Raw genomic sequence first — 16,260 nt, 5'->3', positions numbered from 1 at the left:
GCACAGCGGCCAGCTGATCAGGTTGACAGCTGAGCCAGATCACTAGAATGAGCTTCTGAAGCAGAAGCTCATCCTTGCCTAGCTACAGGAGGAGACAAAGAAGATGGCCACGGGATGGCATGCTGCGCATGTCCGCACCCGCAGCTACTCCTCCCATGAGCCTTTGTGGAGCAGAGCCATGAGTGACAACTCAGGCTCTGCCTCCGCCTCCAGATTAGCCGCCGGAGCCGGCAATGGCAGCAGGACGAGTGAGGCTCAGGTATGCTAGGTCTATCTCAGGCTGGGTGACAGGAGGAGAGGGGCAGGCAAACACTAGACAGAAAGGGGTGCTACTGAATCTGACACTGAGAGTGGCTATGTCATGTGACATATATATATATAGAGAGAGAGAGGGAGAGGGGGAGAGAGAGAGAGATAGATAGAGATATAAATATAATTTCCTTGTGGCTGACCATATATATATATATATATATATATATACACACAAACACAAATCGTGTAAAATACGGTAAAATCGTGAATGTCCACTCACGATGCCAATGTGCGTCCCCACTCGTCGTACATCGCATCTTCAGATCTGCCGTGCTGTAGGGCAGATTTGCCAATCTGGGACACAATGTACTGGATGCACGATAGATCTTAAGTCAGATTGGACATTTTTTACTCCAAATCGTGAGTAGGATTGCCAGGGAGCTGCCGAGGGGGAGTTCAGGGGCAATCGCACACATCGTGGAATCATGTGCAGATCGCTATGTGTGTGAGCACCTTTACTGTGTATAGGGGGCACACTGCACGTTTCTGTGTGCTGCGCTATACTCTGCTGTATTGGCTGTGCTGAGACTCTGGACTCACAAGTGGCTGTGCTGTATATAAATGTGTGTGTATACAATTATATGTATATATGTGAGTATGTATGTATTCGGCGGGCCTCAGCGTGGCTCCGCTAGTGGCATCGCTGGGGTCTGGACTGCGATCGGATATACAGAGATGGCAGGTAAGATGATTCCTCGTGGGAATCATGCGCGAAGCTTTCCAGGCCTCCGGTGTAGGAGACGCATCGGAGGCAGCTGTGGGTGAAAGTCTCGTTTAATGTGTCCTCACTAAGGCGGCCGGGGCCATATCGTCTGTCGCGGGGAATGGGTAGTAGATGCACTAGAGCGCACTAGGAGCGTCTACTACTGTGAGGCCAGCTTACCCGTGCTGCCAAAATCGCAGCTTAGGGGAGAGAGGCACTTCCCCCGGGCCGCTCCTCCCCCAACCCAGACGCAATTTCTGGTTGCGGATTCCCGCATCTGGTTTGCTACTTCTACTTCTGACCACCTCGTGTGTGAAACGCTCACAGTCCACCTTGGGTGCACTGCTGAAAGCTGTTGGTTCTCAGAGGTTAGGTCTGTCTCCCTGTATACTTTTCCCCTGGGTCAGCTATATAGCACTCAATATCCTACCAATACCCCTGAGGGGCTAGTCAGTTGATTCAGAGGTTATTTGCATTTAGCATTTGAGTATATTTATGCATTGTATGTGACTGTGATGCATTTATGCATTGTAGCTGCTGTATTTATACTGCCTTTTTTGTTTTCAAAACTGTCAGATACATCTATCACTGTGTTTCTCCTCATCCCTCTGAAGGTGGGGTTTCTTCATTTAAAGTCACATTGCATTTATACTCTATACCTTATACCTGTTACACATTGCTATGTGTAAAGGTAAAGGAGAGACGGATGAGCTTCCTGTGCTAAAATCTTGTAAATCCTGTTTTGCAGGCCTGTCTGAACAGGATTTTGTGCAAGATTGGTTGTGTAGTGTCTGTTGTGAATAACCACCTTTTCTATCTTGTACACCTGCACCAGCACAATAACCACCCTTGGGTGGCCTCTTGGTTTCAGGTGTTGTCGCAATTGGTGGACAGGGCTGCAGCGTCGTGTGCTCCTGCCACAATATTGCCTCCTGCTATGGGATACCAACAGCATTTGCATCCTTCTAGGTATATGTCCCCCATAAATCCCTGTTGGTTTGATTCTTCTGCTCACTCTAGTCGGAGTATGCTGTCGTCTATAGCCCCTCAGCAAGTGGTGCAGGCGAATAGACCAGTGGCAGTAAAGCAGGGGCATAAGAGAGATTTTCTTCAGACATTGCCTCAGGATTCTGACTCAACCTCCTCATCGCACTCTGATACTCAGATTTTGGGGTGTTGCTCAGTGGAAGAAGACCATCAGTCCTCTGTGGATGTCCCCTCTGGTGAGAGTGGTTAGATCTGCCCTCCGTATAGAGGAAAAGGAGGTTCCGCCGAAATCTAAGACTCCGGTCTTTAAGCGTCAGAAGGTGGCTAAAGATTATATTCCTCAATCTGAACAACTGACGAATCTCATGTCTGAAGCATGGTGTACTCCAAATAAGCATTTTCATGTTACAAGGAATTTAATCTCTCGGTACCCATTTGCACTTGGTGAGTGTAACAAATGGGAAGTTCCCCCATCAGTAGATGTAACTAGATTGATCAAGAGCTCTACATTACCCATTCTTGCAGCATCCTCATTAAAAGAGGTTACAGATAGAAAACTTGATAACTATTTAAAATTAGTGTTTTCATTATCTGGAGCTATTACCAGACCTGCTATGGCTGTAGCCTGGGTAGCCAAGGCTATGGAAGAATGGACGAAGGCTCTGGAGGATAGCATGCCGAATGCTACCAGAGAACAGCTGTCTCATCTCAGGCAGATGCAAGAAGCAGCTATGTATATGGGGGAAGCGGTCATTGATGCGGGTATCTTGGCTTCTAGGGTATCAGCAACTTCAGTTGCAGCCCAAAGAACCCTTTGGCTAAAGACCTGGAAGGCGGATACAGGGTCCAAATAGGCCCTAGATTCTTTGCCTTTTGTTGGGAAGGTACTGTGGACCAGAACTGGATGACAGTGTCTTCTTTGGACCAGAACTGGATGACAGTGTCTTCTTTGGCGGCATCTAATGCTGCGGGGTTGCCATCTACAACTACTCCTAAGTATAGGCAGTCGTAAGCCCAGTCCTTTCGCCCACAGGGTAGCGCAAAGGGACAGTCTTCCTCTAGACAGGACAATTCCCACTGGAAACTGCAGACCAGGAAATCCTGGTCAACCAGACGTCCTGCTTCCAAGCCGGACGAAAAGCCCACTGCTTGCTGAGGCGGGCCTCTCCCTGAAAGGTCTCAGGGTGGGAGGCCGATTTCTACAGTTTTCTCATGCCTGGCATCAGACCACTAGCGATGTCTGGGTTCTAGAGGTGGTCTTTCATGGTTTCGCCATCACGTTCCTGAGGCATCCTCCTCAGAAGTTTGTTAGTACAATCCTTCCGGTAGACCCGATCAGATCTTTGGCCTTCCGGGATGCTATTGGGGCCCTCCTGAGGTCAGGAGTCATAATTCCTGTGACGCAACAGGGAAGGGGTTATTATTCAAATTTGTTTTTGATTCAGAAACTAAGTGGGTCTCATCGCCCTATCCTGATTCTGAAGTCTCTCAACAGATTCATCCATGTGCCCAAATTCCGTATGGAAACCTAATGGTCAATTATGCTGGCAATGAAGCCTGGAGTTTCATGGTTTCCCTGGATATACAGGATGCTTATCTGCAGGTTCCTATTGCACAATCTCACCAAGGATTTCTGAGAATGGCGGTAGATCAGTACTATTACCAATTTCAGGCTCTACCTTTCGAGTTGGCCACAGCCCCTCGGGTATTTACCAAGATAATGGCAGTCATGACGGCTCATCTCAGAAGACAAGGAGTCAGGATACTGCCATATCTGGATGACCTCCTGTTACAATGTCATCTCCAGATGACCATTGTCTGCCTACAAGGGCACAGCTGGATAATCAATTGGAAAAAGTCTTCTATTTGTCCAACTCAGCAAATGGTGCACTTAGGGGCGCTACTGGACTCTCTGGGACAGAGAATTCTTCTGCCAGAGGACAGGATTGCAGCACTTCAATCTCGTGTGCACAGTCTACTTTGCAAGCAGGAAGTATCAGTACACTTTACAATGCAGGTGCTGGGCTCCATGGTTTCCACATTCAACATGGTGGCTTATGCCTAGTTCCACTCCAGGTCCCTGCAGCAATGGATTCTGTCTCATTGGGATGGTCGGTATCATTGGATAAAGTCTCAGATGATCCGCATCTCACCAGAGGTTTGTCTCTCCCTCGCTTGGCGGCTGCAGACGACTCATTTAGACAAGGGTTATGGGTCCCAGACTGTGTACTCCTCACCATGGATGCAAGTCTTCGAGGATGGGGAGTGGTGACAGGTCATCACACCTTTCAGGGAAGGTGGGCGGATGAGGAAGGTCACCTACACATAAATGTTTGTTGTCACAACCACAAGGTCCCCAGTTACGGGTCCAGAACAAGGAGCCCCTCAGCCGCCTTCGTGGACGCTCTGGCAATGAGTTGAACTTCAGGTTGGCATACCTGTTTCCTCCAATCTCCCTCCTCCCAAGGGTCGTCAAAGTTCAAGTAGGAGGGCGGCAGGATAATACTAATAGCTCCTGCCTGGCCAGGAGACATTGGTTCACCGATCTGACATGTCTATCCATAGACAGTCCACTTCCTCTGCCTCTACGACCCGATTTACTAGTGCAGGGTCCCTGCCTATATCCGGATTTACCTTGGCTGGCTTTGACAGCATGGCTCTTGAGTCTTTCGTCTTAAAGGCCAAAGGTTACTTTATTTCTGTGATCCAGACGATGCTGAGGGCTAGGAAGCCTGCTTCTACCCGCATCTATCACCGGATTTGGCATTAATTTTTTCTTTGGTGTTCCCACAGAAAATATGATCCTAAAGTTTTCAGGGTTTCGCGAGTTTCTGGTTTTCTTCAGGCGGGAATAGACTTAGGTCTTCGCCTGGCTACAATGAGAGTTGAGGTTTCTGCATGGTCAGTATGGTTCCAGCGCAGAATTGCTCCCCTGCCGGATGTTAGAACATTTTTGCAGGGGGTTCTCCGTCTGCAACCTCCATTTGTTCCTCCGGTGGCACCTTGGGATTTATCTTTAGTTCTCAGGGCACTGCAAGCTTCTCCTTTTGAGCCGTTGGATAAGGTGGACCTTAGATGGCAGACAGCGAAGACACTGTTTCTCCTCGCTATTTCCTCAGCTCGCAGAGTTTCGGATTTGGCAGCACTGTCATGTAGCTCTCCATAGTTGTTTCTCAAATGAGGCTGGCCAGCTAACAAACAGACTTCGGCTCGCTGGTTGCGTATGACTATTTCTCAGGTCTATACACAGGCTGATCTCCTGGTCAGGAACAAGGTGACAGAGCATTCTACTCGGTCTGTGGGACCATCGTAGGCGGTTAGACATGGCGCCTTGGCTGAACAGCTATGCTAGGTGGCCACTTGGTCTTCTGTCCATACCTTTATCAAATTTTATGCATTTGATACTTTTGCCTCCCAGGATGCTTCCTTTGGGCGGCGGATTCTCCTCTCTGCTCAGGAGCGTCCCCACCCTTAAGGGAACTGCTTTAGGACATCCCCAAGGTAGATTCTGTGGACCCTATGGACTCTGAAGAAGAAAATTAGAGTTATTGCATAACATACCTCAGTTGTCTCGTTCTTCGAGGTCCATAGGGTCCACAGGGCGCCCACCCTGACGCACCTGGCCTCAGTTGGGATCTGTTCTTTGCTTTTTTTGTATCACTGATTCCCTCTTCGTATTTTGAGAGTGTTTCTTGAGTACATTGTACTTCCTTCTCCGCTTTCCGTCTCTTGCCGTTAGGCTTGTTTACAAACTGAATGTCTGTGGCTGGGGGCGGGGTATGTAGAGAGGAGAACCAGTGCATGCTGGGAGCTTCAAAGCTGTAAGCTGTTTGGTGCAATGGATCACTCCAACTACATACCCCAAGGTAGATCTTGTGGACCCTATGGACCTCGAAGAAAAAGAGTTAACTGAGGTATGTTATACCAAAACTCAAATTTTTGTAACAGATGAGTGGTTCATACACCTGAACATTCCTCGACCAGTGCTGTATAGAATAGTGAAAACCCCATCAAATATCTGTTCAGTGGTTCAAGAGATTAGCCCAAACGAAATAAATCACTCATCTGCTATACTTGATTGCAAGGTTTTACATTTTTCTGACAGTCAGGGAAAAAAAACAAAACAAAACTATCTAGTGCAGGATGTCCAACAATTTATCAACATATAAGCATAACAGGTAAGGTACTGCTCGTACATTTAAAATAAGAAAAGCATGCTCATCTATAACAGGAATCTTGCAGCATGAAGATAGTCATGAACACAGAGAGGAAAACAGTCCTTGAACTTGCCCCTATGCATTTAATTCAATACAGCAATTTCAGGACTTAATTAGGGATATTACAGTAAAATGACTGCTTTATATAGCCAGTTCTATAATTAGAAAATAAGTATGCATCCGCCCGCATGCTGCAGTGTCTAGTGTGCATATGCTGTGTGTAGAGGCTAATAAGGGCATCATAGTAACGTCCAGTGTGTGAGGCCAAACCACTAATCTGCTTTCTGTTCCAGCCAGCTAGCTAATATCGTGTTCATCTACACTTTCCTCGCAATCTTAACTGCACACTCTAGTCTCCCTTTCCTCCCAGCTCACCTCCCAATAATACCCAGACTCCCTTAGTCTGTTAGCTCTCCACGCTCTTGTTCTTCCCTTGCATTTTCAATGATCCTTTTTTCCACCTACTCCCAGGGTAATACGGTTTCTAATGTCAAGCACTTTGTTGTCTAATTGTTTCACTTTTTAAGTTTTCCACTTATATGGGCTGTTTTGTACTTATATTTTATTGGATGTGTCTCAGTGTAAAATTTTTTTCCTATACGGTGCTTATGACACTTGGTGGAGCCAGACTAACAAAAGATAATAATATGAACAGTGGCTCTGACAGAGCGCTCGCTCTGAATCAGGGTCGGTCTTTTTTTTTTCTTTTTTAGAACGGCCTCCTGGCCGCTCACATAGCTGTGGGTGAGCACCCACAGCTATAGCGAGCGGCCAGGAAGATGATCGCGATGGTCAAGACCATTGCGACCATCGGGCTTGCGACGAGACCCTTGTGGTAGGGTCTCGTTTTGCCGCAAGCCCCAGAGAGCTTTCGGCTCAAACAGAACCGAAAGCTCCCCCCCCCGGCACACGCCCCCTTTGGTGCGAGATCTGGAGCGCCGGCTCCATCGTGTGCATGCGCTCTGGGTCACCATCGACCCGGTTGCGAGCGCTCAGCGCTTGCGACCGGGTCTGAATCAGGCCCAGTATTTTTATTCAGTCCAAGTCCGTTATTGAAGCTCCTTCTACCCACAAAATATCGAGAGAGATTATACAGTGTACAGGATTGAAGAACAATTTTGTTTGCTGAAGAAAGAGATTATTGTATTTGAAAAACAAGAATATACAACAGTGCAATTTACCATCCTCTACAATAGATCAGAAATATTGTTTGGATTTAGTTCCAATTGAACATCCTTTTATCTTTCTTTTTAATGTGTATTATACCCCCATTCAGACTTAAGCCTGGTATTTGCGCATGAACGTGCATATACCCGGGTCTGGCATATGTTTGAAAGGTGAAACCCAGGTTGACGGTCCCAGGTCCGCGACCCTGCTCGCTAGCAGAGTTTTTCCCGGGACTTGCAACTTGGGTCAACGACCCGGCTCAAGTGTGAAAGGTGACGACCTGGATCATGCCTCAAACAAATTGATTTGCCGGAGACTGTGATGCTTGGAGCGGAGATCGTCTCCAAGTGCCCACTGAAAGCTGGAAGACCCAGGTCACTGCAAGACCATTGTCTGGTGTGAAAGGTGACGACCCGGGAACAACCGGGTCGCACCCATAAGTGTGAAAGGGGTAATTCCGGCTTCTACCTGTGCTTGGTGTCTCGGGTTGAAGCTGGGAATTTATGTCTGAAAGTGGTATAAATGACAAGTGGAAAAATCCACAGAATCTTGTGCTCCCTGGCCTTTCCTTTTAACCGTTTGAAAGGAGCAACATTTAATTTAAAAAATGTTTCAAAAGAAAACAGCTGTTTGAACTAAAATTGGCCTCAATGTATATAAATGTTTGATGTATTTTGTCTTTGTCATTTCATCTTATAATGTGTTTCAGGCTGAGGGCCTTAGGAAAGCAACCCAGTATTATCAGTTGGATAAAGAGTCTAATCATGTAATGAAATAAAACAAACCATTCTCATATAGGCCCCCATTTATTAACGAGTTTTGTCACCAAAACGAGTAATAAATTTCACTGTGTATGATAAATGGTGCTCTAGCCAATCCGCTCCCAACTGTCATTTTTCAGTTGACAGTTGGGAGCTGATTGGCTGGAGCACCATTTATCATACACCGTGAAATTTATCACTCGTTTTGGTGATAAAACTCATTAATAAATGAGGCCCTTAGTCATGTTGGTGTTTAAAGCATAAGTATTTTCTTTTTTGTTTGTATTATGAACTAAATAAATGAATGTACACTGCCAGGAATTTTACCGCAATATTTTTTCTTTTATTGCAGAAGAAATTGGTGGAGGCTCCTGCATTTTGCTGGTAGCACTTTGCATTGTAACTGTGTTTCTTAGCATTGGCGGAACTGCATTATACTGCACGTTTGGCGACGTGGAGTCATCTATATGTAAAGACTTTGCTGCAAATATGGACTTCTACTACACTCAGGCTGTACAGGGAATGGAAGCGTTAAGGCACTGGCTGTTTGTCACATAGAAGACAAGGTTTCAGTTTGTCTTCTCACTTAGCTTGACTACCACCAAACCTTGGATTAAATTGTAATTTAAATAATGAATATTTAAATTTTATTTGAAAACATTGTAAAAGAAGAGAGAGTCTATGGTCAATTATTTTAGATGAATATTAAGTACAAAAAAATATATAGTGATGTGGGGGAAAAAAAGACTTTGAAATGGCTGAGAAATGTTCCTTAGCCACTAATGGAACCACTGAAGATATAAAATCCACTTACTGTTTTTACAACTCAAGGCATTCATTTTTTAATGAAGCAACAACTGTGTATGTTTTTAAAGTTGAAGCAAATTGTTTTTATGCTTTTTATTTATTTGTGTGTGTTGTATTTCTTTAATTTTCGTTTTGGTGACTGTTTGAGCTTTTGTGGTCTGATCACTGAAACAAAAAAATATTCTGCCCATTAGACAAAAATACTGTTCCAGTCTCCTATATTTTGTTAATTTATGTATTTTTTATATAGGTTGTAAAATTATTTTATGCTTTGGAAATACTAAAGCAATCCTATTTTTATTTTTGTATAGGTAAAAAATGGCTTCTTAAATATATTCTAATTATGTTTGTTCTCAAAATCACAACACCTATTTCCTATAAAAAAACAGAGAAGCCCAGATTCATTTTTATCAGCCAATTCTGCTACCAAGCATTGAGGGTAATATTTCTTTCCGTACATGTTAGTACTGGCTGGCCCAGTACCCTTTTCCTGTGTAAATCTTATTTATTTTTGTTTAATCAGTTTAAATGGAATTTCCAGACTCTTGTTTGATGTGCAATGGTTTTCGGTTTACTCCACAATGTTTATAATTGAGTGTTTTATCATTGTAGTATGATTTCTTCTTATCAATTCTTCAGATCAAACTGAGTGTTGTGGTTTGTTTTGTTTTCCAGGTTTGTTTTTTTTTGGAGGTAGGGTTCTTATTTTAACTGCTTCAGGAAATATTGACTGCTCAATGCACCAAAATAGTCATAAAGCTGCATACACACACAACGATTTTTTTGAACGATTATCGTTAAACGATATCATTCAACGATAATCGTTTGAAAAAAATCGTTCACTTTCTGAGTCAAACGATGAACGATTATCGTTCATGCGCGTTCATGTTTGTAGTTCAGTCAGACTTGTCAACTCAACGATTTTCATTAAGGGAATATGCAAAAATCGTTTGTAGTTCAAAAAAATCATTCATTACACTTTAAAAAATCTGACAGATAATCTAAAATTGTTCATAAAATCGTTGGTAACAAAATTGTTGTGTGTGTATTCAGCTTAACACATTTTTATAATCTCTGTATGGAAGAAAAAAAGAAAAGTAAAAAATATTATTGAGAATAATTCAATAGTACTGTAAGCGTCAATCCTGTTAGGTGCGAGTTGGGTCCTGCGAGCTGTTCTCATGGCGAATTCACCCTGCGATATACATTTGCAGTCCAATTCCAAACTCTCATTGATTTTTCACAGGAAATTAATGGGGTTTTTTGTGCGCACCCCACTGAGCAGGTGTAAAAAATTAGGAAAATGTAAGGTAAAAATGTCAGGACACAGTGCAGAACCTCTGGTACACCCCTCCCAATGAATACTTGTAATTTTGATGTGCTTTTACAATGACCATAAAGTATTTATCTTATTATATTGTGGACTTGGAGAGGTATAAATAGCATCATTTGGCCAATAAAGACATGCCCGTTGTCACGTGAACTTTGAAAAAAAAAAAAAAAAAAAAGCTCGGGTTAAGTGATGTGGGACAGGTATGTGAAGGTGTAAATGATGTGGGACAGGTATGTGAAGGTGTAAATGATGTGGGACAGGTATGTGAAGGTGTAAATGATGTGGGACAGGTATGTGAAGGTGTAAATGATGTGGGACAGGTATGTGAAGGTGTAAATGATGTGGGACAGGTATGTGAAGGTGTAAGTGATGTGGGACAGGTATGTGAAGGTGTAAATGATGTGGGACAGGTATGTGAAGGTGTAAATGATGTGGGACAGGTATGTGAAGGTGTAAGTGATGTGGGACAGGTATGTGAAGGTGTAAATGATGTGGGACAGGTATGTGAAGGTGTAAATGATGTGGGACAGGTATGTGAAGGTGTAAGTGATGTGGGACAGGTATGTGAAGGTGTAAGTGATGTGGGACAGGTATGTGAAGGTGTAAATGATGTGGGACAGGTATGTGAAGGTGTAAATGATGTGGGACAGGTATGTGAAGGTGTAAATGATGTGGGACAGGTATGTGAAGGTGTAAATGATGTGGGACAGGTATGTGAAGGTGTAAATGATGTGGGACAGGTATATGGAGGTGTTGTATGATGGGAGAGGGGTTTTTGAACTTGCACATGAGGTAAGAGTGTTTATTCCAACTATTTACAAACTTGTATAAAAATACTGCAAAATCAATGTACAGAATTTTTTCTGACAATGTGTGTAAAGAGTTTAATTTAAAGAAAAACACTTTGTTATAATTTTTCAACCATTTAATAAAAGTGCAAAAATCAGCCATTTGACTTCCAGTACTTTCGTTATGGCCAGTAACAGCCTGTGTTGTCCTGTTATCTCAGTTGCCACTTTTTGTGGGGGTCCAGGATGGTATCTCCATTTTTTCATGTCATTCTCCCAGGGCACAATTTTGTAGAAAGGTTGCACACCCTCTCTGCGAGTCCCGCAAATTGGCATTTCTAATTGAATGTCAGATTTCTCAGGTGCGTGCATTTGTGAGATGTCTGTTAATTTCCTGAAACAGACTCACATTTAAATTCGTACCTATTAGGATTGAGCCCTAAGAGCAACAAATCATGGGGACATTTTTATTAGTAAACAATATTTTGCAATGACAAATGCTATCTTAGGAAGCTTTAGAAATACCCTTTATTAAATGTGTATTGTAATCATTATACACAAATTACATTAGGTTGCCCTTCCAAGGTAGAGCTGTGTTCATTGGTCTTGCATTGTTTTATCTTTTCATTGTTGTCTCATCAAGATCTTTGCATAAATAATTTTGCCCTTTCTGTCTTAAAATTAAAAAGAATAAGATTTTACATGGTTCATCTACTGTTGTTTGTTTTTCTAATTCTCTGTTTACGTATTACTATTTTCATCACTCTAGTTTGGACCACACAAAAATTCAAGAATCCACGTTTTGTACACAGAACCTCTAATCTCAGTTGCAACAGATACTATCCTTTAATATCAAGAATCAGTGGCGTCACTTGAGGAGTGCGGACCGCACTGGGTGGCACCCTCTGAGGCGGTGACACCAAAATGCCAACTCCTCCTTTGTGACTGGGAGCTTGTTGTTGCACTGTGATGTTATTTTGCCTCATGTAATACACACAGCATTCATTAAATACATATTACAAAAAAGTGTCTTATAACCAAATACAGGTACGGAATATCTGGTTTTAATCCTGTTCTGCAGGAAGTTCCAGATACCAGAAAAAAAGGTAAAGTCTTGTTTAGCAAGTTAGAAACACAAACTGCTACTTCTTTTATTTGTCTTTTTAAAAGATTGTTATGGGAAATATATTTCCTCTTTTAAACGGCAATTGAAATATAATCAGATTTTTCAAAAATAAACTAAAAAAATTGAAATTATATTAAATTATTCTATATGAAGTTTCTTCTTTCTGTTTTACCATCAATAGTTTTTCCTGAAGCAAAAAAAAAATTATGGAGGTACAGAAGAAAAAAAGAATAACAGTGGAGGATGGGTTTACATGGTGAACAAACAGCACAATGTACAATCTGAGACATCAGTAGAACCGCATAATAATACAGACCTAAAACAGCGGAGGGAATTCATGTGAAACATGGCTGCTTAAGGAGGAGTACTTTCAGTTAAACTAAACAAAAGGGATCAGACCGGTGGCGACCGTATAGTCTTATGCTGGGCATACACTCTACAATTATCTGTCAGATATCTGTCAAATCTGTCTGGTGGGAAGGAAAATCTGGTCCGTTTTCTAGTGTTTGGGAGCAAATTTCTATTGTTATTTGCTCCCATACATTACCAGGTTTTCATTCCAACCAGCCAGATTGTACAGATATCTGACAGAAAATTGTATAGTGTATGCCCAGCATTAGTCTTACGGAGATGACAATCTTTGACCAAGTAAGATCGCGGCAGCTGGTTAAACTCTTGACGTGTATCTCTATCAATGATAGGTATGAATGCAAGGCAGACAAGCAACGGGTAGTGCTATGTATATGGTGAAAAAAAAATTATATATATATATATATGTATGCCATGTATAGAGTATGGTATGTGTAGAGCAGGACAGTCTTCGGACAACCTAAAAGACTGCCTGTGGAGACTTTGCAGGGACATCGTGTTAACGCAGCTGCTGCCAAGGGTTTTTCTTGCATAGAGAAAGTGCAGGAAAAACAATTGCGACAATATTGGCCAAAAATATCCTCGCCAATATCGCGATTATTGGTAAATGGACCACCTAGTTCTTATTGATTTTGAAAACTTTTGCTCATATTACAAAAGCAGTAGGGCAATCATGAATTCTAATATACAATTACCTCATGTGAGGCTTTCATTATTTTATATACAACAGGTATTATGTGGTGAATTGATAATTTTTACATGTATATTCTATTTTATACCTATTGTCTAGGATAGTGATGGGTAGTTCATGAAAGATCAGTTCCAAATGAAGTCATCCAGTTCACTAAAGACCCCTTGCACACTACACAATATCTTTTAAAGATTTGGCCGATTCTGACACATCGGAACGACAAGTCGTTAAAATATGTGTAATGTGTATATACAACATTGTGTAGTACGCGCTCCTGTGGGGTCGTCAGCCTCATCGCCTGATCTTATGTGCAGCATGTATGATCAGGCGATGCAGCTGACGATCCCATGCAAGTCTATGCAGGGGGGCCGGCATATCGGGCGGTCGAGCACTAGATCGCCCGTTGTGTATGGGCCGACCAATATGTTGGCCCATCAGCAGCCGCGTTGTGTGTCGCATCGCTGGGTACACACATCGCTTAGTGTGTACCCAGCATAGGTTTACAGCTCTGGCAAAAATTAGTTCATCAATAACTAAAGCAAGTTGGAGGAGTTAGACACAGTGAGATTGAACACAGCAGCTCCACTGGGCATGAGTACTGCTAAACTACCACAGGTGGCACTGCTGTGCTCAGACATTGTGAGGACTCTGTGGAGCTGATTGAACTAGATTGTCATGATGATTCATGAATCATTCTCCTGGCATATATTTCAGTAGCTCTTTTAGTACAGTGGCTCAGAAGTCATATGATACATTCTCCATCAGCTCAAGACACAGTGCTGAGTGCTGCATGCTATATACAGTAGTAGTTCTGTTTATTCCACAAGACATGGGGGGAGATGTATCAAACCTTAAAAAGAGATCAAGTGATAAAGTAGCAATCAATCAGCTTCTGTCATTTTATAGATCATGATAGATAAATTATAGAAGCTGGCATGTACAACCCCTACACTATCAGCCCTATTATCTCCCTAATTACATAAAAATAGAAAGGAAAACAGAAATGCAATTTTAATACTTATAATTTATGGCATACTGTGTGCATTTTTATGTGGAGCCTGGAGCTGTAGTGCCATCCGCCCCATTGTTATTCTAGCCCTGGTGTGTATTCATTAACATTAATGGGTGCAATAAAAAAAAAAAGATTGGGGCTAAGGTAAGGTTTTTTTTTTCTAATTTCTGTATTTTAGAAGCAAAAAAAAGTGACACGTTACAATACTCTGAATTTGGGTATATATTGCATATTATGGAAGTAAAAAATAATAACAAAAATGTAATTAACATTGCAGAGATAAACATGTCACTACTAGTTTGCTGTATAAGTGATTGCTTTTTTAAAATATTAAGATCAGTCAGACATATTAAACATATATGATCATTTAAATAAGACTATGCGCCTAATGTAATAGGGTGAGAGTTTAGAAAATGTGAGAGCTTAGCAGTAATCTCACATTGGTCGAGTTTTATCTTCAAAATGGGAAAACATCTGGATGAGAGTTTAAATCGTCAGAGTCTAAAAACATGCGAGTTTGTATGTTCTCGGACTCTATTACATTGGCCGAGTTGTAAAAGTGTGAGAGCTTACTGCTAAACTCTCACAGCGGTTTATGTATCAAGCAGGGAAAAGACTGGAGAAGTTACCCATAGCAACCGATCAGCTTCTACCTATCAATCTATATAATGTACTTGATAATTGTTACCTCAAAGCTGAATGGTAGCTATGGGCAACTTTTCCCATGGTCCGCTTCTCCGCTCTTTTAACTGTTTGAATTATAGGCCCAAATGTAGGGTTGATGTATCAGACATCCAATGAGCTAGTAGTAGAAATGCCTACTGTATGAGTAATAGAGTAGTTCTGTGTGTCCAATCACTTGTCTCATCATTGTGTTTCAGAGCAAGTGAAATAATGAACTAATCTTTCTTCTTCAGGGTCCATAGGCTCCACAGGGAGACCTTGGGGGGTGTAGCTGATGGAATTGAATCCGGGCACCGCACAGTTAAAGCTTTCAGCTCCCAGGATGCACTGGGTCCACTCTCCCTATACCCCACCCCCGAGCCAGAGGCACCTCAGTTTAATTGGTGCCCGGCCGGAGTCGGGTCATCATTTCGCAGGGGGGACTGTTTAGGCAGCCCCTAAAGCTTATTTCTATTTATGATTTTCTGTATTTTATTACAACTAGAGCGTGCAGCAGCAAACTGTCCGTGGGATGTCTGCTCTGCCGCTCCATCACCCCTCCGGTGCCGCAACGCCAGTACTGATCTGGGGATCTCGGTGGATGTTCCGGGGGTCAGAGCTAGCCAGGGCACCCAGAGAGGACCCAGTCTGCACCCGGACATCAGGGGACCGGAAAGGTGGGTCGGCGCTCGCGGTGACCCGCGCGTTATGGCAGTCGATACCTTTGGTCTCAGGGGACAGATCGGAGGTGGCTGAGTGTGGATGCAGGCTCCAGCCATCGCGCTCCACTGGATCACCAGGGTCAATTTGGTGCAGGAAACCAGCGTCCCAGGGGTTAATAATCGGCCAGGGGAGACAGCTTTCCTGTGTAAGCGGCTCCTCCCCTCAGCTCAGTGCACCTTTCCACTGCGGTCTGGCTTCCCCGAGCTGCTCTACTCTGGCCACGGCCCGTCTAAAGTCTCCGGCGGCCATCTTCATGGTGCAGTCGCAGCTCTCCCAGGACAATGCGTGGTCCGGTCCCCCTGCATACCTCTCCCCAGCGTATGTAGCACTATTGCCTACCAGACAGTAGTTGATTGTAGTGCCAGTTTGCAGTTATATGTTATTTCTGGATTTGACTAATGCTAGTAGTATGTGACTAATGCTAGCACTGCCTGTCTGTTCTCTATTTTACTGTCAGCATTTATCTTTCCCTTTTCTTCTGACTTTGCCCTAACATACAGGTGTATTCAGGGGTTTTCCTGTACCTCACATATATAGAACTAAGTATTTGTGAGGTTTGGCAAATACAGTTGGTTGTTGCACTGTGCCATATTTGGGCTGC

At 43.0% G+C, this 16,260-nt stretch overlaps 1 protein-coding gene across 6 annotated transcripts in view; it reads left to right on the top strand.

Annotated features, from left to right (window-relative positions):
* The window catches only part of CNST (consortin, connexin sorting protein), a 167,750-nt gene extending 155,967 nt beyond the window's left edge, over positions 1-11,783 (top strand). For all 6 annotated transcript variants that reach the window (XM_088474354.1, XM_088474348.1, XM_088474349.1 and 3 more), the window contains one exon: positions 8,500-11,783. In XM_088474354.1, coding sequence (XP_088330480.1) covers positions 8,500-8,705 — 206 coding nt within the window. In that variant the 3' untranslated portion in view covers positions 8,706-11,783. The remainder of the gene's footprint in view (positions 1-8,499) is intronic.
* The last annotated feature ends 4,477 nt before the right edge of the window (positions 11,784-16,260 follow it).

This window comes from Taudactylus pleione, unplaced genomic scaffold (assembly GCF_031769625.1).
Source record: "Taudactylus pleione unplaced genomic scaffold, aTauple2 ptg000154l, whole genome shotgun sequence".
NCBI lineage: Eukaryota > Metazoa > Chordata > Amphibia > Anura > Myobatrachidae > Taudactylus > Taudactylus pleione.
Note: the sequence above shows the minus strand (reverse complement) of the source record. Positions and strands in the feature narration are given on the sequence as shown.